The following is a 26425-nucleotide window of genomic DNA, read 5'->3' as shown; positions in this document are numbered from 1 at the left end:
TATACTTAAACGCAGCATTGAGAGGTTCCTAGGTCAGTGCTCATGTTTCCACATGATGACATTGTGTAAATAAAAAATGTTACGTTTAAACATTTAGATAATATTACATTTACTCGAGTCATCAGTCATCAACTCTTGACCTCTTCAATACGAGCCTCGACACAATTTCCTCTTTATTATTTTTTTTATAATATGTTGATATTACACAACTCAATTAGTTGATTAAAAACTTGTTGTGATTTTCTAAAATTAATTTTTCATTTATTAAACTTAAAATTTATACTCATTTCAAATTTAAAATACCGATGAAGTTAATGAGAAAATTTTCACATTACTATATTTAATTTTTTTTAAGTTTATTAAACATATCGACGGATAAGTTGAAAAAAATTTTTTTTTGTAATAATTTAATTCAAATTTTTTAAAAATAATTTTATAAAAATTTTGAAATTATTTTTTAAAAATAAAGTCAATTTTTAGTAGAAAATTAAATTGTTCATTTGAGTGCAAAAAAAATTATTATCTGACTTGAGCGAATGATAAATAAAAATACAAGGAAAGTATAAAGATCAAATATACAAGATTTGTATGATAATATATATCTTTGAATGAATGTATAAATACTAACACGCTACTAAATATAATTTAGCAGTAAAGTGTGTACATTATAATAACATTTAACTGGATGTATTTAATAGCCAGTAAGGACAACTGAATATTTAATGAGGGTCAGAGGAAGACGAAAATTTCTCAATTCTAAAAAATTTAACCATGACAACAAAATTTTTTGGCAAATTTCTGAAGGGGTCCGTCATACCCCGGGGGGTCCGTTGTGCCCCAGCCTCCCCTAAGCTACGAATAAAATATGCAACCACGAAAAATATACAGGATTAAATCCACATATATATATATATATATATATATATATATATATATATATATATATATATATATATAATATTTAAAACATATTTATAAAAATAAAAAAAATCACTCAAGAATTCAGGGACAAAATACTAAATACCGTATTATAATATATATAAATAATAATTATTTATCATTATGTTAATATTATTTATAAAATAATATTAAGATGCAGTGCAAGATTACGCGGCGACTTTCATCATCAGGGCCATAAATAAAATGATTCGTATTATTTTTTGTCAATGTTAGAAAAAAAAAATAAATGAATGAATAAAAAAGATGAAAGATAAGAGGTAAATAAATAAAACGGAGACTAAAAAAAAGTAGTAGCTGGTGACAAGTTGCCGTAGGAACGTGAATGTATCGTACGAGCAAGTAAAAGGCGAGTCGAATCGTTTAAGGTAACGACGAGGTGTAACTCTCATGACTCGTCTACCTTTATATTTACTTACAATCCTCGTAAACCAGTGTCAAGCTTAACAGCCACTCTATACACATTACACATATATATCATTTCTATTCCTAAAAAGAGACAATGACGTTTGTCTGACGGAAAACATCAGGAAGACGTAAAGACCCACCTCATTTATTTTTTCTCATCGTCTCTAATAATTTATAAAAATAAGGAAACACTTAAAAATTTTATCCATCCGATAGATTGTACGTGTGATAAAAAAATGTCCTCAGATAACGAACCAACGTGTCAGATTATTAGATACCGTGATAATATAACAAAAAAATGTATTTTTAAAAATTACGAAATTTACTAGTCATCAACTGCTCAATAATTTTGAGAAAATAAATTAAATAATTATTTTTCTACTGTTATTTTTTAATTTATTTTTAAAAATAACCCTAGTAAACGCCCACGTGTAGACATTGCGTTGCACTGGAGTAGGGAATGTCAAATGATTCGCCTCTTAATAGACCAACTTCCCGGACACGTTGAGTTTCAACCGCGCAATCATTAAAGTCCGTGGCTTTGCAGCTTGGCAATGACATTGCCCATATATATATATATATATATATATATATAAATAATGGATTAAATGAGACCTTACAGAGGAATATTTATAAAAAAAAGATCATAAGTAACGACAATTGCTTGCTCTTTCAATTCAATTGAATTATTATAAATTTTAATTTTCAATTACGAGTGTTTTTAAATACAATCAAGCAATTAGAATGCAAGGTATTTCTTTTTTAATATAAAAAAAATATATATATACAAATGTATGTAGATAAATGGTTTATAATTTAAATTGGTTGAATCAGAGTTTAAATAAACAGTCGACAGTAATTATTCAAGATGCGTTTAAGGTCAAGCAAACCTTTGTTTAATAAAAGTGGAGCATATTGAAGACATAAACATTAACATGTTTTAATGAAGACCCGATTAAAGAGAGAATGTAACATATGATAAGAAAAAAAGTTGTATACAGTTAAATAAGACGAGCAAACTGTAAAAATTCAGAGAATTATTTAATTTGTTACGTGACTTCAATTTTTAAAATTTAAAATTTCAAAATTAATTGGCGGTTTTTTTAAATTTTTGAAATTATTTAAATCATAAGCGCAATAAATTAATGATATGTATGAAGAGAGTCAATATGGAAATTACGAATTCTTAGAGGTGATGTAAGAAAAAACCCCGAGGACTCTGTCAGCATTAACACTCCGTTCGGAGTCCAAGATCGTTTTGTACAAAAATCATTAGCGTAAGATAAGAGGCAGATTGTAAAAGTAATATTGTTGTAGAATGAAAGTATTTCTTGTTGGTAACGTTTGTCTTTAAGTCAGTCACATTATTTATATTGTGGAGGTCGACTGATCGCAAATGTGACGACGGAGATTAAACTGCGTGAGAATGGATGTTTAATAAAAGTAAATAAATAGATGGGCGCATGAGTTAAGAGATTGACATCAGTATAATAATAGCTTTAATAACGATTAATAAACTGTGGCAATTCTCACTATCAGTTAACTGAACTTTTGACAAATATTTTATTAATAAATAAATAAATGAATAAAATTATTATCCCGATTTGAAATAAAATAAAAAAAAAAAAATGACATAAATAAAGATAAAAAATTAAATTTATACTTTATCGTGTCATATATTTCCAATACTGGATATAAATATCGCAATTTAAAAGTGACAAAAAAAAGTTAATAAGTCACTTTGCTGCGATATTTATTAAATTATTTATATATTCATGCAGAGTAATAAATAAATTACATTTAAAATTATTAACTAACTGAACTTGTGACTTAAATGTTTATAAAAAAATTCAATAAAACGACTATCAGTTTGAATGAACCAGTAAAAATTAATGGCCGTATCGGAAATTATTTATGAATCAAAAAAACTTGGTTATGAATAAAAGTTTAGTTTTAGAGGATCAGCTAATCAGATATTGTGTAAAATTAATAATATGACGTATTAATTAAATAACTAAGTAAAGAAAATTTAATCATAACCGTTGATATTTATTTTTGTGTTCTATATAATTTCTCCTCAGTTTAATTCCCCGTTTAGTTGACGAGATGAGTTGTAAGTTTAAGTTTATAGATAACGCGCTATATATAATACAACATCAAGTGCAAATATTACAATCGCTATCAGATAACTTGACACAGATAGTGTACCTTGTAAAAGGCTGAAAAATTTTTCGTTAAATATATTTATTTAAAAAATTTATTCTATTAAATTAAAATTTTTTCTGTATCTATAGAAAAAATAAGAACTATTGATAATAATAAAATTTTTCTTTGAATGTCTAAAAATTTTTATATCAATGTAACAAAGTAAGACAGCCGTTTACTCAACAATTGCGGATTTGCGATGCTAAAAAAATTTTAAAACCCGCCTTTATTGAGAGTCGATGACTTTATAATCACAAGTGTCAATGACCTGAGATTTGAACTGATATCTATTTATGTAAATTACTTAAAAGCTTTTACTATTCATTAGTTTATCGTATTATATATATTTTACGCCATTAAATATTGGATTTTTTTTTTGCATGTACTCGATGTTACTTTCCTGTGATTCATAAAACAAAGTGATAAATATTTTTATAATCGATCGTAATTATTATTTCTATTGTAAGACTTCTGTACACTCCATTGTATTGAGTTTCGTAGAATCGATATATGAGTATTGATAATTAATTATCAACATAATATTTATTTTAAAAAAAGATAAGAATTTATATTGTTGTAACTAAAAGAGCCGAGAAATTTTTTTCGTTTAAATATCCTTAAGGTAAATTACTAACTGATATTAAAATACTAAACTGCGATTGATATTTAATTTAATTGACTGAAGATACTGATAGCTAACAGATTTCTACGTTTTCTTTACTACGTTGCGTGTAGAATTTTAGTTTATCGGCTAGTAAATTTAACTTTTAATTTTATCCTAGTATGGATTCAAAGCCAATAACTATTTTCTTAATTGGTATTTAAATTGATCTGTAATTATTTCTATCGATATTTCATTTAAGCAAAAAAATTACCGTGTTATAATTCTATTGCGAAAAAATATTTTTGAGCATTTACAATTTTTTAAAAAATAATACAACCACGTCCATAATAAAAAGACTGTGGAGGTAAATAAAAAATGTACGTCACCAATCAGCTACTGAAGAAACCGCATTTTTTAATTCTGTAAGAAAAAAAATAATTTAGAAAATATATGACTTTTAATTATATTTAATTATTTAAATTTAAAAAAACTCACGTTGATGACTTCAGATGATATTCTGTAACTGGAAGTTCACTGAACACAACACAACACTAATTACTTTACACGACACGAATTTATTAATAAACGACTCAATATTTTTACTTAATAAGCTTTTAAAAATTAAAATAGTCGAATAAACTAATCGGAAAATAAAAACCCGATGTACAAATCACTAATCACTAATTAAAACCATTACATACTTGCTCACTGTAACAAACACTAAATTTTTATTTTCACTGACAGTTACACTTACGTACACTGCACTTATATTTTTAATTTTAAGACATGTCAGTTGATTAATAAATAAATGAGTGTGAATGTAGCATATATGTAATAATTTACAAATTCTAAATAAATAATTCGATTAATTGAAATAATTAAACTGAAAGAATGCGCGTACTTTTCTATTATTCAAATACGCATTTTAAAAATTTTTTTATTCAAATTTTTAAAAAATTTACAAGTGTCAGCTGCATTCACACTCATAGATAAATTATATTTAATAGATTTTTAAATTAAGACCACATACACTTGCGCACTATCACCAACACTAAATTTTTATTTTTAAAAAAAAACTACTTTTATACTCAGCACTTTCTATCTTTTATTCCAAGACAAATTAGAAAATTAATAAATTTTTGAACTAAAATTTGGAAAGTACTCTCTTACTAACACTAGATTTTTATTTAAAAAAAAAACACTTGCATACACAGCACATTTTACTTTTAACTTCAAGACACAAATCAGCGAATTAATAAATACTCTGTCTTTTTATTTTAAATCTATTATTAAACACGAAATTTTTAAATTAAAACTTTACACATGCGCACTAAGCCCGGAATTTACAACTGACGCTATTACTAAACTCGCGGGAAATTATTTCCTTGTATTTTTAATTTTTATAGACATTTCTTTATACTAATTCATTTAAATTATTATTTTTCAAAAAGAATTTTTTTTTTGATTTAGTGGCCGCCATGACACTTTTTTTCAAAAATTAAGTGATAAATTTAAAAAAATAAAAAACGAAAAAAAATGACTGATAATTTAAGCAAAAAGTATTTCGAGATATTATTTATACTTACGAAAACTTTAAAAGTGCTAATTAGTTAAGAAATTAATGAATAAATGACATTGGAGTTTTTTTTAAATGATTCGAAGTTCGAGTAATGGCGGCTGAGTCGGTTGCGTCTACTTGGACATGTCCTCGTATTGTACAGCATCAATATCTACAGATTTATCAATTATCTCGAGTTGATTTACTTAATTTTTACTTTCAAACAGCTCAGAATACTTTAATTGAGTTAAATAAATATAAATTTAGCAAAAGAGATGTTTAATTATGGGATTATTAATTAATTTTTATCGAACGATGTCTAGTAAGAGCGTCTCTCGAGCGGGAACGTAAGCGTCTACTACGCAACTACCTTGCGCATTATAAACACGCAGACGCTGCTGCCACCTGCAGTTCAAATTTTCGAGTTACTCCCAGTCGGTAATTTATCTAGACAGTTTAAATACTTAAATAATTTAAATAAAATTAATTTTAATAAATAATTGCATAATTAAACTGCAAAAAAGAATTTATAAAATTAATTAGGATTTTAAAATAACATATTTACATTTAATTTTTTTAAAAAAGTCAACAAAAGTTATCAATATAAAATATTTATTTAAAAAATTATAAATAATATATATATAAATGAGCCATGAAACAAAAATCATTAAAAAAAAAAAGAATGTGAATGTCGCAGACATCAGAAAAATTTTAAATTATTAATAAATAGAGTAAATAATTAATAAAATTAAATTTTAAAAAAATTTGAAATTAATAAGTGCATTTTTTTATAAATATTATTTTTTAAATTATTTATTTATAACTTTAAATTTGTCTGTCTGCTACACTCACACTCATAAAAAAAATAAAATTTAAAAATCCCCGCGTAAATTCACAAATTCAACGACCTTGTTATTGCGTCAATTGTTACAAAAATAGATTGGTCACGCATTTAAGTTTATACTGTAGTGAATACATTACCACAACAGTAAAAAACTTAAAAAGCATCTAATAACATCCCACGTGTTAAAAGCTATAAATTTCTGAATGAACCCATGCAAGCTGGCAAGCCGCCAAATGACGTAGATTTCACAAAAACATTGACGTTTAAATAATATAAAAAGAAAAAATGAAAAATTTTTCTTTTTATTCTGAAAATAAATTATCACATATATAAATATTCAAAATATACAAATAATTACAATTAGTTTTAATTAGTGGTTTAATTTAAAATCCAATCGATCAACAGATCAATGCCGATCCAAAATCAACATTGAGTTTAAGCAGTTAAATCGTCTGGTGAACCGGCGGCCTTTAAACTCCATCTTAAAACTACTGCTTGCTCCCCACCTCGAGTCCTTAATTTTTTAAATTACTTTTTTAGCAATCTATGTGCATACATATGACTTTTACCAGTGGTAGTGGTAGCAAATAATACTGGTACTATTACTAGTACTAATACTGGTGCTGATACGCAACCCTGAGTATGAAGAACCATGCTGATGACTCGGACCCAACACATCTAAAGAGTGAACCAAACAGGAACGTAAAACGGTGATGTGAGCTCAACTGTGTACTTGATCCCCACCCAAGTGATTGTATGTCTGACTCTAGTCATCAGAAATTTCAGCCTGCTGTTGGTGCTCTCTTCTGGTAGCAAACGAGAGACAAGAGGCTACGGCGACGTCACTTCAAACGCCAGTTGCCAGTACGAAAATCGGTGTCTTACTGTTCAGACGAAACTTTTATTTACGATTGTGTGCTTTCATCTTTGAAACCCACTTTTATATCTTCATCTCAAATTGAAGTAAAGTTGTGAAAACTTTTTATCGAGTTATTCTGAGGATATTTAACACCTGGTTACTAGTAAAGTAAGTATACTATTGTTAAATTATATTATATTATATATAAATATATATTTACTGTACATACAACTAAACCAAATATAAAGATTAACATTAAAGAAAGAACCTGAGTAACTTTCTTGTTTGATTTTCTTTTACCTGCGAGCATTGGCGTCGCCACAAATTTAAATTCATAAATTTAAATAAACTCCGTTTAATTTTCTTATCACACTCTGCGTATTAAAACTCTCGTTATCTTAATATTATTTAAAATTTATAAGTTATCTGATACTGATGACAGTTATTTTGATGACAATGAACAATGGCCCCCCTTTCCTGTTCACCTTTTACCCTTACCTTGATTTATCTTCATACATATATAGATATATATTTATTTATATAAAACGTTTATTCATCTTGGATTATTTGTTGCCATAAAAGTCTCGTTCGATTAATCATAATGTATCCCTCAATCCCCGTAATCGTATATAAAAATCTTTTAAAATATACATTTATTAATCCAATGTATATATATTTATATAAAAAATTTTAGTATAGTAACATGAAACAAAAAAGTCTTACAGCTGCTCCAAACTTAAAAAAAGTCGAAGCAAACAACTCTTCCTTTCTTTTTTTTTATAAAATATTTGTCTTCCGTAATGTCATCGGTCTTTAAATAAATTTTCCATTTATTATAATGTCAATTGACAACACGGTAACTTAGTATAAGTAAGATATTATTATAATAATCATAATATTAAAGAAGGAAGTAAGGAAAAATATAAATAATAGACAAAAATTCAAAAAACTGAACAAACTACTGATTACAGTTTTTATTTAAATTGAGAAATAAATATACGGTCTTAGACAAAAGTACGATTAAATTACCACGACATTAATATTAATTTAAATACTGTTTATTTAGTATATATTATTTATTATGATAGTGTGATATGAGAGGTATTTTTGGTCCACGACATCAGCTTGTATTTAATATACCTATAATACATACATTTATATATATATATATATATAATATGTGTGTGTACGTTAATATAAGAGCTGGTTGAATGTTGAGTAGAACCACAGGTCGCGTGATGCAGGTGTGCTTACAATGCATACTTTATACTTTATATACTTAATATTATATACATACCCTAGTATACGGACATTACACGGTGTTGCTGCATCTCCCATTTCTATTTTATAAAAATAGAATAAATAGAAATAAATCCAATAAAAAGTACAATGCGGAATCTACTATTGTCTAACGTGTACTATTTTATCTACTTAGAGCACTAGATCTTTCTGTTTTATTTCATTATTATTGCGCAATTCTCATCAAATAAAAGATAATACGTTTTTTTAAATTAAACTGTGCTTAAATAAATTAGCACATGGCTATATTAATAAATAAAATAAATATGTATGTAATAAGTTTTTTAAATTTCAAAAATTATCATGCTGACGTTATATTCAATCATTGTATTATAATTGATTGTTAAAAGTTTATTGACTGCATCAAAATTAGTGCATTATTATTTTTTAAAAATTGTGATCGCAATAATAATTTTTAAAAAAAATTTTTTAATAATAATAGCAATAATATGTTAGAGCAATTACTGCTTTTAAAAGTAATATATATATATTTTTTTTTTCAAGTAAACTTTACATGCAATAAAAAATACTTAAATTTAAAATGAACACCTTGAAGTTATTTTCTCAATGTAAGCTAAAATATGCAAATATATTCTTAATAATTTTTTGTATAATAATCGTAATAAGTCTTTACAACTAGAGTTCCTTCTACTTATTCTTAAAACGCCTTTACCTCTTCTGCTTCATCTCTCTTCTCTATGTTATTATTTACATGATAGATTTAATATTAAAAATACTTAAAGTACTCGCGATTTGCAGAATGATCACATATACTGTAAGTCGTTAATTCGCGACGTGGCGACACACCTCGACGCATTATGAATTGCACATTCAAGGAGAGACGTGACTTCTTTACACGATACCATGAGTTCATTCAAATACTTTTCATTTTTATTTATTATTTCAATAATTATTTTTACAAGCGTAATTTTTAAAAGTTAAATCAATAAATATTCTAAAAGTAAAACATTGTGTATTTTCATATGTGAGGCTAAAAAATGAACTGGTTTCTTATTTCATTTGTATATAATTTAATGGGATCAATAATTAGCAGTCATGAATAATAATTAAGTACGATAGGACAATTAATAGCGATAGAATTAAAAACCTTAACTATTCAAGTATTTTTTCTACTTTGAGTAATACATAACTTAAAATGATTATTTTATTTAAAGCATAATAATATTGTTGAAACACATACTCGAAATTTACGGCATTTAGCGCTCTCTAAAAATGGATCAGCACTAGTGAATATTCACTAATTCACTTATAGAGAGCGCCTATACACAGAAATAAAGGATTTCTTTGCACAAGAAAAATTTCGCATTATGAAAAAATACGAAAAATTTGTCAGGATTAAAAAAATTTATTAGCGAAAGAAATTTTTTATCGTCCCTAGATAATTTTTGTTTTCACTCACAGTGCAAAAAAATTCTTGGATCGAGCTAAAATTTTTTGGGTCACGAAATCCTTTTTTTCTGTGTAATTGGCAGCTAAATATGTCAAATCTGACACAGTAGGTAATAATGATACCTAATCGCTAAAGATTGTGATATATTAGCCGTGCAAAAAATATTTTTTAGTTCCATATACTGTAGCTTGCGTGCGAAAAATATTGAAGTAACTCATTGAGTCTTGTGAAAAAGTTTTCCAACATATTTTTGTAAGCGCCCCTTATGACCTGCCATCTATAGGCACTTATTGGCGTACTTTTAGAATATTTATTACAAAAATTAATGTACATATCTATTTTGCAACTCTTTATAAGACGTTCGTTGTATTAAGAAACTCGGTTTCAGCTCGGTATCGCTCCATAACTAAATTAATTTAACATCCAACTAATCAATTTATCAATTTCATTTTTTAATAAAAATAGATTTTATTGATTTTGTTATAATTAAATTAAAGAATTAATGGAAAAAAATTACAGTCGTTTGATAGATAGATTAATAAATAAATTCAAGAGCGCTATTGCCGAGAACGCTCTTATTAGACGCCAAAAATAGTGACATGAGTGAGAATAATGTGGTCTACATTGTTTTCCCTGTAATCTCTCAGGTGCTCTGTTACCTTTACTACGCGTGTACAGTAAAACTGAGGGTACTCATAATTTTCTACATTTTTTCCTCTATAATTTTTGTACGGCACTTTGGCCGAAATTTAATTTATTTTTCGAAAAAACATAAATTAAAAGTGCTTTTAATTGTTTTTTTTTTACCTGTTTAATTGAAGCGTTATCTTTATTGTTTTGGTATATGTTTTATAGTCATGTTCTGAAACTTACCTCAAAAATCAGACCCTGCTGGACCTGTTTCCGCTTTTAGGTCTATTTAACTGGACTATAATAAGACGCTCATGGTGTTAAGAAACTTGCAATCGGCTCAGTAGTAATTCGTTACAACTTGCGTTTTATAAATTCACACTTGATACATAATTTACTCGTAATTGCAGTGTAAGAAGCAATAAAAAAATTCATAGTAATAAAAATAATTATTAATAAAGAAAAGCCACGACATGATAGACTGTTAAATGGTAATTGATCATTTATTTTCGATTAACTATCGCTCTATGACTAAATTAATTTAATTAATTTAACATCCAACTGATCAATTTATCGATTTCATTTTGTAGTAAAAATAGATTTTATTGAATTAGTTACAATTGAATTAAGAAATTAATGGAAGAAAATGAAAAAAAATTTGGAAAATCCAAAAGTGCACGACTCATAATGCTCATTTATTATGAAATAATAAAATAATAAAAAAAATGGCGGGAAGCACGAATAAATTTAAAATATATACAATTTTCTGTCATTAAAATTTGTTGTTTTTTTTTTTTTTAATTATATTAGTCATTATTTATAATTATAAAAAAAATTATTTACAATTAAAAAAAAAAAGAATTGAATTGAAAAAATGTAGGCTTACTAATTAGCAATGACACAAAAAAAAACAGCTGTACTAGGACGGTAATGTGCAAGCGCCCCTGGTGAAATAAATGTACGTATAATGTATAGATATATCACCATTCATGTTAATTTTACATAGACATATATATATATATATATGTATAGTTATACAGCCTTTCTATTCTTTTATTAATTGTAATTAAACGACACTAAGTTACCTAACCATTTTCAATAGGGGATCTACAAATCTTTCAAAGAATTTAAAAAAAAAAATTTTGATTCAATTACTGGATTTTTTTGCAAGTTATCGTGTATACGGGATTCATACTTGACGGACAGGAAATTTTTTTAAACTATTTTGATGTTTTGTCGATTTTTATTGAACTAAATAAATTTTTAAAAAGTATGGAATTAATCTCCATTAAATTATCTTCAAAATGGTGTGCAACATATCTTAATTCCACGAATCAACAAAAGTATAATAATATAAATAGTTGCCGAAGTGAGGCAAAAAAAATTTTTCGATGGTAAAGCACTCTCTGATGCTTCGCATCATGAGTCGTGGAAAAGTGACAATTCATAAACTAATAAATTCGAGAACGCTGTTGAATTATTCCTAAGGTCGATGACTCATAGAAATTATAATTTTTAAGCTGCCTAGAATCTAGATAGTATTGAGTCTATCCAATCTCTTATTATATAAAATATATGTATATTAAGTCCATTACTCTCCTGAATAGAGAAAATACGAAATACATAAAGTTAACAGTACATGGTATCATAGCATCGTATAAAATAGACACAGTAAGAGTGTTGTTTAACGTTAAACGACAGGAAGTATGTGTAGTATGCAACGCACTAATATATATGTATAAGCAATAAGTATAGAAAAGGATAGAGAATAAATGAAATAGAAGTATGCACAAGTATCGGTTTATTATAGACCGCGACTAAACAAATAGATGAATACCTTGACGGTATTTATCGCAAATAGGGACAAATATACTGATAAACTGACGCCGTATCGTTATCTTCGTGATAAGAATGTATAAGCAACTTTAGAGTTTGTGGATTGTTACTTTGCTAAAGTATATTTTTAAACAATGAAAATGTATCTATTAATTGCACAAAAAGTCTAAACATAACACTGCGTTTGTCTTCATTACGACCGTCTAATGGAATATTAATTATTTTATCAATATGTAATATTTACTGGAAATTAATATATATATATATGAATATTTATAAGAACTTGAGTCGCGAAAAAATAGTCGCGCTGACGTCTACGTTTTTATGTCATTGCAAAAAATTTTCCTTGTGTTAAATTTCGAAATCAATTTTATTAATTTTAATTTTAATTATTTAGATATATGTTAATTTTTTTTATGAGGTTCTGAAATTTTTTTTAAAATAAAAAATTTAAATTTAACAGTTTGACATTCAGACCTTCCTTGATTTTTGTCTACACAGGACTACATAAATCTTAATAATGAAAAAATTACATCCGAAATTTATACAAAATCCAAGATTTAGATCTCCATAAATTTAAAATAATTTTTTCCAGCTTAATAATGTAACAGCTGTATAAAAGTTTCAATTACAATTCAAATCCTTGATAGTAAAAGAAAAAATAGTACCAACATTTATTGGTACCCAACAATTTAAATTTTATCCAGAGGTCTAGCATTGGATTCCGACAGCCAGGTAGTAAAGAAGTATTATTATTATACACGTACATCACATACCGTGAGTTAAATAAAAATAAAAATAAAAAAATCCGGAGGTTTGTAATGTGTCCGTACAACAGCGTAAATTCTGATTTTAAGAATTTAAAGTAGCCGATAGAAAAAAGAAGGAATGAACAAAAGTTAAAAAATTCTGCGGCTGCCTCAAGTCTGAAGCCAAAGAAATAAAGTGAATAGAAGGGAAACATAGTATTATCTTTGAACACCTGCGTGGCCCTTTCGTGTCTGCAGGAAAATTCATTCCGTCAGTTCAGAGAGCCAAAGATCCAAAGTAAAGAGCAAGAGCCGGAGCAAGAGTCGAAGTCAGAGTAAGAATCAAGTACAGGTAGAAGTAGAGGTAGAGGTAAAAGTAGAGGTATGCTGTATACTTATAGAGAAGAGAAGTCAGTGCTGGAACAAAGACAACTCCAAACTCTCGGCTCAGAGCAAGATTGCCCCTACCTTCTTATTTCCATTTCGTCTTACCCCGCTCCATACCTGCCTCTGGTCAGCATCCGCGTCTACAGACTAGTATACAGTATAAAGCAAACCCTCGTATCGTCTCGTCTTTATTTTTATTCGTATACTTGTATATCTCAACAGCATCAGCTTAGAATAAGAACCAGCATCCAACACAGCTGGTCAATGCTTTTGGGGTTACAATGTTGTACCTTCTCCCCAGACCACGGGCCTTACTTCTTTACACGGCGACCACCTCGGAGAAAACACGAGTAAGAGCCACTAAGAATCTACTAAAAAGTTCATGGGGATACTAGAGACCAGAGACCAAAGACCAGAAAGCCAACAGCTTCTCTAGCCAGTCTAGTGTAATTTGATTCCGATCAGATTATTATTTTTTATCACTTGACCCAACTTAATTCAAATTCTTTAGATTCTGTTGAGCTATACCTAAATATTTTTAGCCTCAACAAATAATTATGTATAAACAAAATTAAAAATGACTCCAAAGATGAGTAATGAAACAAGTATCAAGTTACATCTTACATCCTAAAGCCGTTTTTATATGATATGAAAACGATATGACGATAAAATAACTGTTTGTGTCGTAGTACCCAGTTGATAACTTCCATAACTCACTGATAAAACTTGACTACAGCATACTCAATACTCAATATAAATATATTATTTATTACTTACAACAAAGGTATCCTTTGTTACCAAATAAAAAAAAACAATACAGTCTTATTCCTCACCACAATTTTATACTCGGCAAATAAACAAGCTAATTTGCTGATCAAGTTATTTATATTTATACTTTTATATGTAAAGCTTAAACTCCACAATTATTTACATTTATTTTATATAAATATATTCATGTATGTTTCAGATAAAAAAAAAATAAATAAGAAATGAAGCGGCGTAGAGTCGCGTTTCTGCTGCCGTTGGCGGTGCTGCTAGTTGCTTCAACAATTTGTGCATCACCAACTACTATAAAAAATGAAAAGACAGCGGAAGTAGAACAGACCACCTCGACGACAGTCAAAACCTCCGGGAAACCTGAGCCAACGGTATCGATCACCGAACAACCAGCGACGAGCAATCAACCGGAGGTAACTACCGAGCGTTCAACATCTTCTTCAGCTTCAGCTTCGGGTTCTTCTGTTCATCCTATCAAAGTATCACACGATGAACATGAAGATACTGGAGACAGCACAAAGGAATTCATAAACTTTAAAAACAATCGGTTACAAGAGATTCTTAAGCGGGACAAAAAAGTACCAGCAGAAGACTTGGTAAAGTTGACAAAGCCCGTTATCAATTTTAAAGACGCTTTGTTACAAGAAATTAATACTTTGGATGCAAGTGACTCAAACAAGGTATTACTCATCTTAATGATAAATATAATTAATAAAAACAAAGCAATAAAATTATTATTATCAATTTTTTTTTTCTTATTCATTATAGAAAATAACGGAACATATAAAGCTGCTTAAAGATACCCAAAAGCCACGTCCGAAATCACGAGTGACTGGTCCACTATCAGACCCATCATCGCCGGTGGGCAAACCAGCGTCTGGGACAGCTCAAAGTCGCGCTATGAAAGAACTTCTGGAAGCCGAGAGCGACGTAACTTACGGGGACGATCTCGACGACGACGAGGACGACGATGATGATGATGACGACGACGATAACGATGAGGACGACAGCGATGACGGTGACGATGATGATTACGGCGATGATGATGTTGAAGATGAAGAAGATATAATGACAAATTGCCCCGACTACTGTAGGTGTGCGGGACAGTATGCAGCTGCAACAACTGCGAGGTAAAATACATAAACCATTGCGTCACATTGTCACTTTATTTATTATAATAAATTGCGGAGAGATTGCTGCTATAGTAATGCTATTAATAATAATTATAATAGCAATAATTTATATGTAAATATTTATTTATATTTTTTTAGATGTAGTAAATTGATAGAAAACCAGTCCTTCGGTCCAGGAATCGCCCACTTACTAATTGAAAATGCCGGTGAGATCAGACTCGGCCCACACGCGCTACGTGCTCGTGACTTAGAACATCTAGAAACAATAACTATTGTTGATACCCGCGTTTCACTTATTGACCGTACAGCCTTCGATGGAATACCCTATCTATTTGCGGTAAATTTGAGCCGGAATGGTATCATTGACATCCATCCAGATACATTTCAAAATAATACCCAGCTCAATTTGCTGACAATTTCGGGAAATCCATTCTGGCGCGACTGGTCAGTAACTAAAGATTATCTACTAAACGCCCCGAGTGTTACTGAATTTGATTTCTCATGGAACTCGATGCCGCGGCTGCCAAAATCAGCATTTTCAAAAATGTTAAACCTGGCGTACTTGAACTTGAAACAAAATCGTCTGAGTAAAATTGAAAAAGCGATATTCAAACCACTGAGTTCGTTGGTAGAATTAGATTTGAGTGGAAATCTTTTGTCAGATTTACCAAATGACGTTTTTGAAGGAACTGATCTACAGAGTTTGAAGCTGAGTGATAATTTCTTGACAACATTGGCGTCCGTTAAAGCGAATTCATTAGATATACTCGATGTCTCAAACAACCGGATTAAAATAATAGCCAAGAGTGATTTGGACAACGTGCCGTCTCTCGAGCAGCTAATAATCTCTGGCAATGGATTGAAAAGAATCCATCAGCACGCCTTCTCTGAGTTAGACCAACTAGAACACCTCGACATCAGCAACAACAAGCTCACTTCCTTTACCGAGCACCACCTCAGAAATAGCCCGCGATTAGAAGTTTTACTGATGAGCGATAACCCAGATCTCGGAGCTCTACCGATTTTCAAAATAAACGGTCTCGAGTACAATACATACAGTGTCTACCGGTTCGAGTGTGCCAATTGCGGTCTTGTAGACCTAAAGAACACGACTTTCTACGCTATGCCAGCAATCGCAAATTTAAATCTTGCCAGAAATAGACTTACTGGTCTTCCAAAAGGTCTTTTGTCACCTCTGTCTTCACTTCGCGAGCTAGATATCTCAGACAATATGATTGCTTTCATACCAAGTGACATGCTCCACGGCGCAACCTCACTGACGAAACTTAATCTCGCCGGAAATCCGCTGATGACACTTCAGGTAACGCCTTTCTTACAAGCACCAGAACTTACACGGCTTGATGTCAGCAGATGTATGTTGAAACGAGTTTGGAGTGAAGCACGTCAACACTTTAAATCACTTCGGTAAGCCCATAATCAATTAACGATAAACATTATTAGTTTAATTTAATAATTTATAAATAAAATATTACAGATTTTTGTCAGTACGTGGAAATGAATTGGAGCGCATTACAGTTGAAGAATTGAAAGCGACACCAAAACTATCAGGCTTGGATTTGTCACAGAATCCATTGAACTGTGATGCGGAATTCGACGGTGCCATTCAGTGGTTGACGACCCACGGTGTTATTCCCACGGAAACTGTGAGGTACATCAGCAATCTCGGCAACAGCGGAACTGAGCAGAATGAGCCTTCCGGTGAAAGTGTTACCCGCTGGTCAGATCTAGCTAAATTGGTATGTGAGGATGAACTAGAGGGACCGGTTCCACAACCAGTTCCACAAAAACCTCCAACGCACTCAGACGAACCGAGTGATGAAGATGCTGCTGAAATTTCAAAAGATGATCTCGGTGACATGAAATTCATAAAAGTAAAAAACAATTCCCTTACTTCACTCTCTAAATTAATTAACAACTAATTAATTACTAATAATAACTTTTTAATAATTACAGACACTTCCTGTTCATAAAAATAATCCAGTGGAGGATGTCTGGTTGGAACTGGACAAAAATGCCGAGTACGACGATTACACAACTGAACAGCCATTTGGTTACTTAGCGTGGTACAAACCAGTGGCGTGGTCAATCCTGACAATCTGTCTAGTAATCCTAGGAGTTCTTTTAATAATTATACAGTTTGCTCGTTTTATGGCCAATCGCAGAGGTCGCGGCCGCGGCCCCGTCATCAGACCGCCCATGATCCTGCGCCAGGGTCTCGTTGACAACAAAAACTGCGGCTTAGTCTATAAACCTCTGCAAGAAGAAATTCCCACTCCCCAAATGTCGAAAAAACCCAGCGGATACTCACGTGGGCCTTTTCACTACAAACAAATAGTGCCCGAAAGCACTTGAATTTATTATTATTAAAATATCGGAACTTAAAAGTGAGGTATGAAACTTAATTTTTAAAAATTATAAATAAATTTTTATCAATCGTTAAGTACTGATATGTATTACTTACATAAACAAAAGATAAAAAAAGTATCGTAAAGACTACATCTTTACTATTCCATTTTATTTTTTATTCAAATACTTAACAAGTCGCATAAAAATTTTACTATTATATAGCTTATAAGTGAATGATAAAAATATTATGAATTAATTACTATAATTATTATTATTATTAAATAGTATTTCGTATTGATTTGTTTACATTAATTTGAACAAATAATACGACGAAAGAATTCCATTTTTTTAAAATTATTATAAATATATATTATATATTATATATTATTATATTAGTAAGACTTACTATCATAACAATTATCATTAAAAATATGTGCCGTAAATAACTGGATTATTTTAAAATAAAATGAATTATAAAAAAAAATTACACGCTAATTACTATGAAACATTTTCTTATTTTATAAAATGCAGACTAACAACAAATATTTTTTTATAACTTTATCTTATACAAGCTAACTCAGTCTAGCCGCTGTAAATAATATGTAATACTATTATATTAAAAAATATATTAGTCAAAAAATAAAAATAAATTTTAAAAATCTACTCAATGATATCTGATTTATTCAACGATAAATATTTAATACCGATAGAAAATAAGTTTCAGACAAGTATCTAGATCTAAATGACCTCTAAAGACGAGAGCAAGCAATAAATGACGCGTTTGGTATTTGCAATAGGAAAAAAAAATTAATGCGCACACATGACAAGAGCTTGTGTGCAATTGTGGTGACAGAGGGAGGGATGGAGTAATTTAACTTGCGATTGCAATGTAGTTGGTACATACAAAGTGAATAAGAGCGCTGAAGTACATCATATACGTCATATATTATATACATGTAATCTGCAAGACTTCCCGGATAAAGTTGATGAGTTTTATTTAAAACTTTAGTCTGGAGAAATTATTTAACTTGGAAACTTTCGATTATGCTGCCTAGAAGACGCGTAATTGATCTGCTGCACGTAATATCTCAGTAAGTATTCCAAGGTGAGCAAATAAATCCAACTAGAAAATAATTTATCAGCGTTTAACTCAATCAATAAAACTGAAACCGGTTTTTATATTTAATTCAACGTTATCTATGTTTTTAAATGTACATAGAAACTTATTTTTTTTTTTTATTATATAATAGATTTAAAATAATTATTTGTTTTTCAGATGCCGGTGTCCAGCTCACGGGAATCCTGGTTCCTTGACCTCGATAAATCAAAATACGTTATCCAGCATCGCTGCTGCTAATGCTAATTCTAAAGAATATGCATTTGAAGTACAGGAAATTCATAAAATAAAATATTATTATATATTTGTTTAACAAATAAATTTTTTTAGATGGCTTGCTCGACAGTTCGGTACGGAATCGGCGTGACCCGTGAGCTGGGAATGGATTTAGAAAATCTCAAGTCCAAGAAAACGTGTTTGATGACCGACAGTAATCTAGTTAATTTATCGCCCGCAAAGACGGCAATCGAAAGCTTAACAAGACATAAAATAAATTTTGATATTTATGACCGTGTGAGAGTGGAGCCAACGGAATCAAGTCTCCAAGAAGCTATTAGCTTCGTTAAGACAGGCAACTATGATTCATTTGTAGCTGTAGGAGGTGGCTCCGTGATGGACACATGCAAAGCAGCCAATTTGTATCTCAGTGATCCAGAAGCTGAGTTTCTGGATTACGTTAATCCTCCGATTGGACTCGGTAAACCAGTTCAAGTGGCCTTGAGGCCCTTGATTGCGGTACCAACGACCTCGGGAACGGGCTCGGAGACAACCGGTGTTTCAATATTCGACTACAGTCCTCTAAAAGCCAAGACGGGAATAGCGAACCGAGCACTGAGACCTTTCCTCGGCATTATCGACCCACTTCATACTCTCACACTCCCTGAGAGAGTTTGTGTTTACTCGGGGTTTGATGTTCTTTGCCATGCCCTAGAATCTTTCACTGCAATCCCTTACACTGAAAGAACTCCTTGTCCCACAAATCCATTACTCAGACCCGCTTATCAAGGCAGCAATCCCATCAGCGATGTGTGGGCGCGTTATGCTCTACAAGTTATGAAAAAATATTTCAAGAGAGCTGTTTACAATCCAGATGACCTCGAAGCTAGAAGTCACATGCATCTTGCCAGCACAATGGCTGGAGTCGGGTTCGGTAATGCCGGTGTTCATTTATGTCACGGTTTATCTTACTCGATTAGTGGCAACGCACCTTCTGGATTTAATCCCCAAGTATTTTTTTTTACTTAACTCTTCATTAAAATTAATTATCAAAATTAATTTAATATTTTTTTTTACAGGGTTACAGTAAAGATCATCCCATAGTTCCGCACGGTTTATCAGTTGTGATAACAGCGCCGGCTGTTTTTGCATTTACTGGCAAAGCTTGTCCAGAAAGGCATTTAGAAGCTGCCGAACTACTGGGCACTGACGTCAGTAATAAAAAAAATGATGACGCGGGTCAAGTTCTCGCGGATACCGTACGCGAGTACATGAAAATAATGAAGATTGAAAATGGATTAGGAGAAATGGGTTATCGGAAAGAAGACATTCCTACTCTTGTTACCGGTACTCTGCCTCAGGTAATTGATTGTTTAATTATTTGTTATTTACTAGTTTTAATGATAACAAGTAAAATATTTTTTAGCATCGAATCACTAAATTGGCACCTAGAGAACAGACAAAAGAAGATCTTGCTAAACTATTTGAAGATTCTTTTGAAATATATTAAAAATAAATATTTATCATTTATCATAAAGTAGAAGGTATTAACAAATAAATTTTATAATACATTGTTTACATTTTTTTTATCTCTCGTACTTCTTAGTACACAAATATTTAACATTTTATTTAACAATTTTTCATACAAAGAATGCAATGACTCGTTTATTGATTTAAATTAAATATATAAGAGTTTTATTGTTGCGCACCAATAACAAGTCATATATTTATTCCAAACAAGACAAGTCTTCGCATTATTTATTGGCGTGTACTCGCCACTGTACTGAAATATATTCGGTATAATTATTTGATGGCTGCCGTAAATGAGTAAATAAATGATAATACAAATAATCGATCGATCGATTTACACATGAATGATTTAAATAAATAAATAGCAATAAAATTTTAAAAAATGAGAGATGAGCTACAAATTTAAATTAATATGTAGTACACAAAATTTCGGTTACCAAAATATATCATAATTATATTATTTTTTTTTACGATTTTTTTTTTATTTTTAAACAAAAATAAATTTTTAAGATTATTTATTAAGCAAAAAAAAATTTTTAATTAGACCTTTATATATATAAATATATATACATATAAAAGTCATAAATAATTATTACATTATTTTTTATACTTGAATAAATATTTTTAAATTTTTGTTTAAAAAATAAAAAAATATTCCATAAAAAAAAATATTTTTTTATAAAATTAATAAATTTTCAGTCGTGTAATTAATTTAAATTAATTACTACAATTTTACGTATTGCATATTAACAAATTCAATTTATCACATACTACTTTATGTAATTTAAGTTACGAAAATTTTTTAAATATTTTTTTAATGAGCATTATATTTATTAATTAGCAAACTTTTATTTTCTAAATTAAAAAAAAATAATTAAAAGTTAATAATAATTAATTAAAAAAAAAAAAGTGAAATGAATTTTTTGATTGATGACTGTGGCAATAAAACATAAATTATGCTAATTAATAAATATAGTTACGACTTTTGTCTATTTAATTATTAATCATTATCATCAGGATTAACTTGCCGAGCCAACAGATTTACCGCAAGACATCTACCTCTTTTATTCCAGAGTACGTAGGGATGATTGCTTCCAGAAACCATTCTGGCATCCAGCTGGAACATGTCCCACTCCGTATCCAAGTTGACGTTGGTCATATGCGTGAAGAAATCAACTAACCCGTAGTGGTTGGTCGAGGCGAAGTACCGGATGTGATTATTAAATCCCCTCAGAGCCTGGAGTTTATCTCCGTCGCTGAAGACCCCCAAATTAGCCAGCGGTGGAATCGTGCAGAGTCGAATTGCATCACGTGAAAAAGCGAACCGCGAATGCAATAGACTCATCATGTCTTCAAAATCCCATCGCAGTTCATCGAACGAACGACCCTGAAACAATCAACAACAAACATCAACAATATATTTTACTTTCTATGACTTTAGATTAAATGAATATTCTTTAATTACTCTATAAACGTCTTCAGCTCCAATCATTATAACAATCTTATTGGATAATGATTTTATACCCCCAAGAATGTTCATAAATCCTCGGATTGTTAATCCCGAAATACATAAGCCGCAGTGAAGAGCTGAACATGCTAAAAATAAACAATAAAATATATTTTAATTAATTATAATATGAAAAAAAAAAAAAAAAAAAAAAAAAAAAATTACTTACGAGCTTTCCTCCAAATCGGTCGTCTTAAATTTCGTATGGCTAATTGAAGAAAAAAATCATCACCAATAAGCTGCTGTCCATTCATTAAGGGCTCGTGAATATGGGCCTGTAACATACAATAAAAAATTAATTAATTAATTTATTTATTTATTACAAATGAATAATTATATTAAATAAAATGCTAACCAAATCCCGAGGGGGAGCTTCAATCCTAACAGGACTACGATTGTCATCGTCATACGTCGTTGAGTCATAAGCTGAATCCTCAGTTTCTGCAATAAATTATTTTAATTTAAAAAAAATAACACGATAATTATTATTTTAAAAATTTGTAAAATTACCAGATATAGGGTTGTAATAAGTAGGATTATTTCTCGTAACATTATCTGACAGCCGGTCGTAGGGTCGCTGAGCAAGACGTTCTTTTTTTTTATCATGATTATGCCGCATTACTGGATCTCGTTGTTTTTTTACAAGATCGTCAATATGTTTCATACGTCCGGGGTCTACCACCTTGTAGACCAACACTCCGTTATGGTTTCGTTCAGCCTTTACAGACCGGAATTTCCTGAATAGGTCCTGGAGCGACGTATAGCCCAGACGTAAATATGGAATGTCATACCCAGTTAGGCGGTTGAATTCATCTGTAAAAAATAAAATAATAAATATTGTAATTAAAATTGATTTATTTATAATTAATTAACTATCAACAGAGAAAATTTTATTATCACCATTAATATCATTCAACGGTACGCCCCCTTTAGAGGCAATAATAACCGCTTTAATTAGCGACTTGACTTCTTTGTCCATATTTTTTATTTTTGCAAATTTAATTGATAATTAATTTTTTGTATTACTGTAAATTAAATGTGATTTGATCAAGATCACGATTTAAATTATTTCTAATCAAGCGAAAGAATGAACTAATTACTCCGTTAGCTTACGAGGTTTACGAGCGACTGAATTAGACTGAATTCTGAGGGTGAGAATAAGAAAGTAGCGGAAAATCGACCAATCTGGCAACCTGGTGGGGAAAATGGACAGTTGGCTAAGAAATTGTGGTGTTGTCCTTATCCTTTTCCTTCTCTATAATAAATAAAAGATGAAATGTATGCGAAGCCGCTATTAAAATACTGTATACGATTTACACACTAATATACATTCAAATAAATATTTTAAAAATGACATGCGCGCGCTTATTTTAGTAATGTCATAATTAAAGTGGGAGAATTCACACAATTAATATGACTTAATCTGTATAAAATTTGTAATTTTATTTTGTATTTTATACAAATTTATTTATATAAAATAATATTTAAATTTTCTTCTTAAAAATATTTTTAAATTAAATTTCAATTTATTTTTTAAAAATATGTGGCCATAAAATTTTTTTGATTTAATTAAAAGATAAAAAATAATTTTCATTTTAATCAAAATTTTGATTACAAAAATATTAAATATTTATTTGGTAAAAAAAAATTTCATTCAACTTTTTACAAACACTAGAGTAAAATTTTATTTATAATTACAGTTTATCTTAATTGGAGTAATTATAAAAAACTATTTCTAATAATTATATACTGAAATAGATTTTACGGCTCACGGCAGTGATAAAAATAATAAATAACGTATCGTAATTATTATTATGCAATTTAATAATTAATGATAAAAGCTAATTAAAAAAACATTTACAACAAAACAATTGAAATATCATTAATAAAAAAAAACGTTTTTTTTTGACATTTTAATTTATGTAAAAAAAAAAAATATTTATTACTCCAGACTTATTGAGTTCTAAGAATCAGTAATAATTTTTTTTCGTACATTGATAAGTAAAATGTTGACTGTAGGGATTAACGGATTTGGTAGAATAGGAAGAATGTGTTTGCGTGTTTGTCTAGAGCAAGATATCGATGTAAAATAAAATTATTAGTTTACTTTATTCAATTAATAAGACTACAGATGATTATGATTATTATTATTACAGATTTTATAATACAAAAAAAAATTAATTTAATTAATTTTCAGGTTAAATTAATTAACGATCCCTTCATCCAAACAGAATACATGTTGTATTTATTTAAATACGACTCAACCCACGGGACTTATCCCTCGGCAATGGAATTTGAAAAAGCCGCCCTCATTATTGGTAATAAAAAAATATCAACCTCACAGGAAAAAAATCCTTTAAAAATAAAATGGAGTACTCATGGAGTTCACTTTGTCATTGAATCAACCGGAGTATTTACATCGTTAGAAAAAGCATCGGTAATTAAAATATCAGACATCTGATACACACATTGTCTGTTGAAAAAATACAATAATGGTCTCAATTTAGGCCATTTAAATCTAGACCATTATCAAACATCTGACGCGCACGTGCTCTGTCAAAAAAGTACGTAAATATTGAATTTAAATTTAGATGCATATAGACGGAGGTGCAAAAAGAGTTGTAATAACAGCACCGTCAGTAGACGCGCCAATGTACGTATTTGGTGTGAACCATTGTTGTTACAATCCAAAAAAAGGTTCCGTAGTATCAGCAACATCTTGCACGACAAATTGCGCCGCCCCGATTGTAAAAGTGATTAATGACAATTTTCAAGTCCTGGAAGCGATGATAACAAGTGTACATGCGACAACTGCTACTCAAAAAACCGTCGATGGACCAACAGGAAAGGCAGGTTTTCTCATTCATCAACTACTCCCCCACGTTGGTATATATAAATAACAACATAATTTACGTCTATTAAATTTAATTGCACTCTGCACCCTGCATTTAAAACATCGTGTGAGGTCTTTATTTAAGAGTGCAAGTCTAAATATTTTTTATTTTATCGAGTACATGCACTATTTTTTAAAAATTGAATTCACATGTTCAACAGTTGTGGCGAGATGGCAGAGGATGTCTTCAAAATATAATTCCTACATCAACCGGCGCTGCCAAATGTATTGAAAAAATAATTCCTGAATTAAAAGACAAAATATCAGCGATTGCTTTTCGCGTTCCTGTTCCTAATGTTTCGTTGTGTGACATAACATTTAGGTAATTATCCGTGTATACACTTATACAATACAACTTTATAATAAAATAATAAAATTTTAAATTATTTTAAATGGAGAATAAATAAACTCACGAGCTATGACGAAATTAAAACGGCGATGAAAAAAGCCGCGGGTAGTCACCTCCAAGGAATTTTGCATTACACCGAAGATGACGTTGTTTCGTCAGACTTTAATCATACGAAATACTCGTGTGTATTTGACGCAAAAGCTGGAATTCCCCAGATTGGTACTTTTGTTAAAGTTGTCGCTTGGTATGACAACGAGTACGGATACGCTAATCGGATTATTGATTTGATACGATTTATGCAAGATGTTGATTCAGGAAAAACTTGTCCTCCAACTGAACATCCTATCGACGAATCTTTTGCCGAATAATATTTTTATTTTATTTTTAAACTCAATAAAAAATTTATTTCTTACGTAGTTTATATTCAAAACTTTTCGTATAATTTTTTAAAAATATTATTATTATAAATATGAGATTAACTATGTATATTACATTTAGGCAAAGGAACATAATTTTTTAATTTAATTATTTTTTAAATAAATATTAAAATATCCGGAACTGTTAATTAAATAATTAATTAATTACTCCAGCCATAGTCACTCATACATTCAAAATAAAGTATGACGCAATAATCAATAATATTAAAAATTATTCTACTTGTCAACAGTAAAATTAATTAAAATAATTGTAAGCAATTAAATAGTATAAAATATAGAAATTTCTTAAGTAAATTTAAAAATTAATTTTTTAAATATGGGCCAGTTTTTTAAATTTGAAATTTAGTTAAAT

At 29.7% G+C, this 26425-nt stretch overlaps 4 protein-coding genes across 5 annotated transcripts; 3 read left to right on the top strand and 1 right to left on the bottom strand.

Moving 5' to 3' along the window:
* The first annotated feature begins 7204 nt into the window (after nucleotides 1-7204).
* On the top strand, nucleotides 7205-18289 carry LOC103577547 (uncharacterized). The gene is made up of 6 exons (XM_008558231.3): nucleotides 7205-7603; nucleotides 14715-15204; nucleotides 15293-15654; nucleotides 15796-17082; nucleotides 17153-17549; nucleotides 17632-18289. Exons 2-6 carry the CDS (start codon nucleotides 14737-14739, stop codon nucleotides 18028-18030), a joined length of 2913 nt encoding a protein of 970 aa, XP_008556453.1. The 5' UTR covers nucleotides 7205-7603; nucleotides 14715-14736; the 3' UTR covers nucleotides 18031-18289.
* A 582-nt stretch (nucleotides 18290-18871) lies between these two features.
* Nucleotides 18872-20933, top strand: LOC103577546 (hydroxyacid-oxoacid transhydrogenase, mitochondrial). Of its 2 annotated transcripts, none has more exons than XM_008558229.2 (5): nucleotides 18872-19115; nucleotides 19301-19409; nucleotides 19472-20368; nucleotides 20437-20718; nucleotides 20784-20933. In XM_008558229.2, the coding sequence occupies exons 1-5, from the start codon at nucleotides 19069-19071 to the stop codon at nucleotides 20865-20867; spliced, it is 1419 nt and encodes a 472-aa protein (XP_008556451.1). In that variant the 5' UTR covers nucleotides 18872-19068; the 3' UTR covers nucleotides 20868-20933. The 2 variants fall into 2 exon arrangements, with proteins under 2 accessions (XP_008556451.1, XP_008556452.1); XM_008558230.3 differs by having other exon boundaries at nucleotides 18872-19129.
* Nucleotides 20929-23673, bottom strand: LOC103577545 (uncharacterized). Its single transcript, XM_008558227.3, has 6 exons — nucleotides 23295-23673; nucleotides 22905-23207; nucleotides 22750-22835; nucleotides 22564-22669; nucleotides 22353-22483; nucleotides 20929-22274 (listed from the first exon to the last, which is right to left on the bottom strand). The coding sequence occupies exons 1-6, from the start codon at nucleotides 23371-23373 to the stop codon at nucleotides 21888-21890; spliced, it is 1092 nt and encodes a 363-aa protein (XP_008556449.1). The 5' UTR covers nucleotides 23374-23673; the 3' UTR covers nucleotides 20929-21887.
* Nucleotides 23674-24400: 727 nt separating this feature from the next.
* On the top strand, nucleotides 24401-26004 carry LOC103577565 (glyceraldehyde-3-phosphate dehydrogenase 2-like). Its single transcript, XM_008558256.1, has 5 exons — nucleotides 24401-24478; nucleotides 24592-24831; nucleotides 24986-25243; nucleotides 25449-25609; nucleotides 25686-26004. Exons 1-5 carry the CDS (start codon nucleotides 24401-24403, stop codon nucleotides 26002-26004), a joined length of 1056 nt encoding a protein of 351 aa, XP_008556478.1.
* The last annotated feature ends 421 nt before the right edge of the window (nucleotides 26005-26425 follow it).

This window comes from Microplitis demolitor, chromosome 3, assembly GCF_026212275.2.
Source record: "Microplitis demolitor isolate Queensland-Clemson2020A chromosome 3, iyMicDemo2.1a, whole genome shotgun sequence".
Taxonomy (NCBI): domain Eukaryota; kingdom Metazoa; phylum Arthropoda; class Insecta; order Hymenoptera; family Braconidae; genus Microplitis; species Microplitis demolitor.
The sequence above is the reverse complement of the archived record's forward strand: the minus strand, read 5'-3'. Positions and strand labels throughout refer to the sequence as shown.

Coding starts and splice junctions, on each gene's coding strand:
- LOC103577547 (XM_008558231.3), top strand. CDS start 14,737: ATGAAGCGGCGTAGAGTCGCGTTTCTGCTGCCGTTGGCGGTGCTGCTA. Junction 17,083..17,152: donor CAACACTTTAAATCACTTCG/GTAAGCCCATAA, acceptor AAAATATTACAG/ATTTTTGTCAGTACGTGGAA. Junction 17,550..17,631: donor GTGACATGAAATTCATAAAA/GTAAAAAACAAT, acceptor TAATAATTACAG/ACACTTCCTGTTCATAAAAA.
- LOC103577546 (XM_008558229.2), top strand. CDS start 19,069: ATGCTGCCTAGAAGACGCGTAATTGATCTGCTGCACGTAATATCTCA. Junction 19,116..19,300: donor CTGCTGCACGTAATATCTCA/GTAAGTATTCCA, acceptor TTTGTTTTTCAG/ATGCCGGTGTCCAGCTCACG. Junction 19,410..19,471: donor CTAAAGAATATGCATTTGAA/GTACAGGAAATT, acceptor AAATTTTTTTAG/ATGGCTTGCTCGACAGTTCG.
- LOC103577545 (XM_008558227.3), bottom strand. CDS start 23,373: ATGGACAAAGAAGTCAAGTCGCTAATTAAAGCGGTTATTATTGCCTCT. Junction 23,208..23,294: donor ACCGTTGAATGATATTAATG/GTGATAATAAAA, acceptor TATTTTTTACAG/ATGAATTCAACCGCCTAACT. Junction 22,275..22,352: donor GAGCTGAAGACGTTTATAGA/GTAATTAAAGAA, acceptor TGATTGTTTCAG/GGTCGTTCGTTCGATGAACT.
- LOC103577565 (XM_008558256.1), top strand. CDS start 24,401: ATGTTGACTGTAGGGATTAACGGATTTGGTAGAATAGGAAGAATGTGT. Junction 24,832..24,985: donor CATCGTTAGAAAAAGCATCG/GTAATTAAAATA, acceptor ATTTAAATTTAG/ATGCATATAGACGGAGGTGC. Junction 25,610..25,685: donor TTGTGTGACATAACATTTAG/GTAATTATCCGT, acceptor TTTTAAATGGAG/AATAAATAAACTCACGAGCT.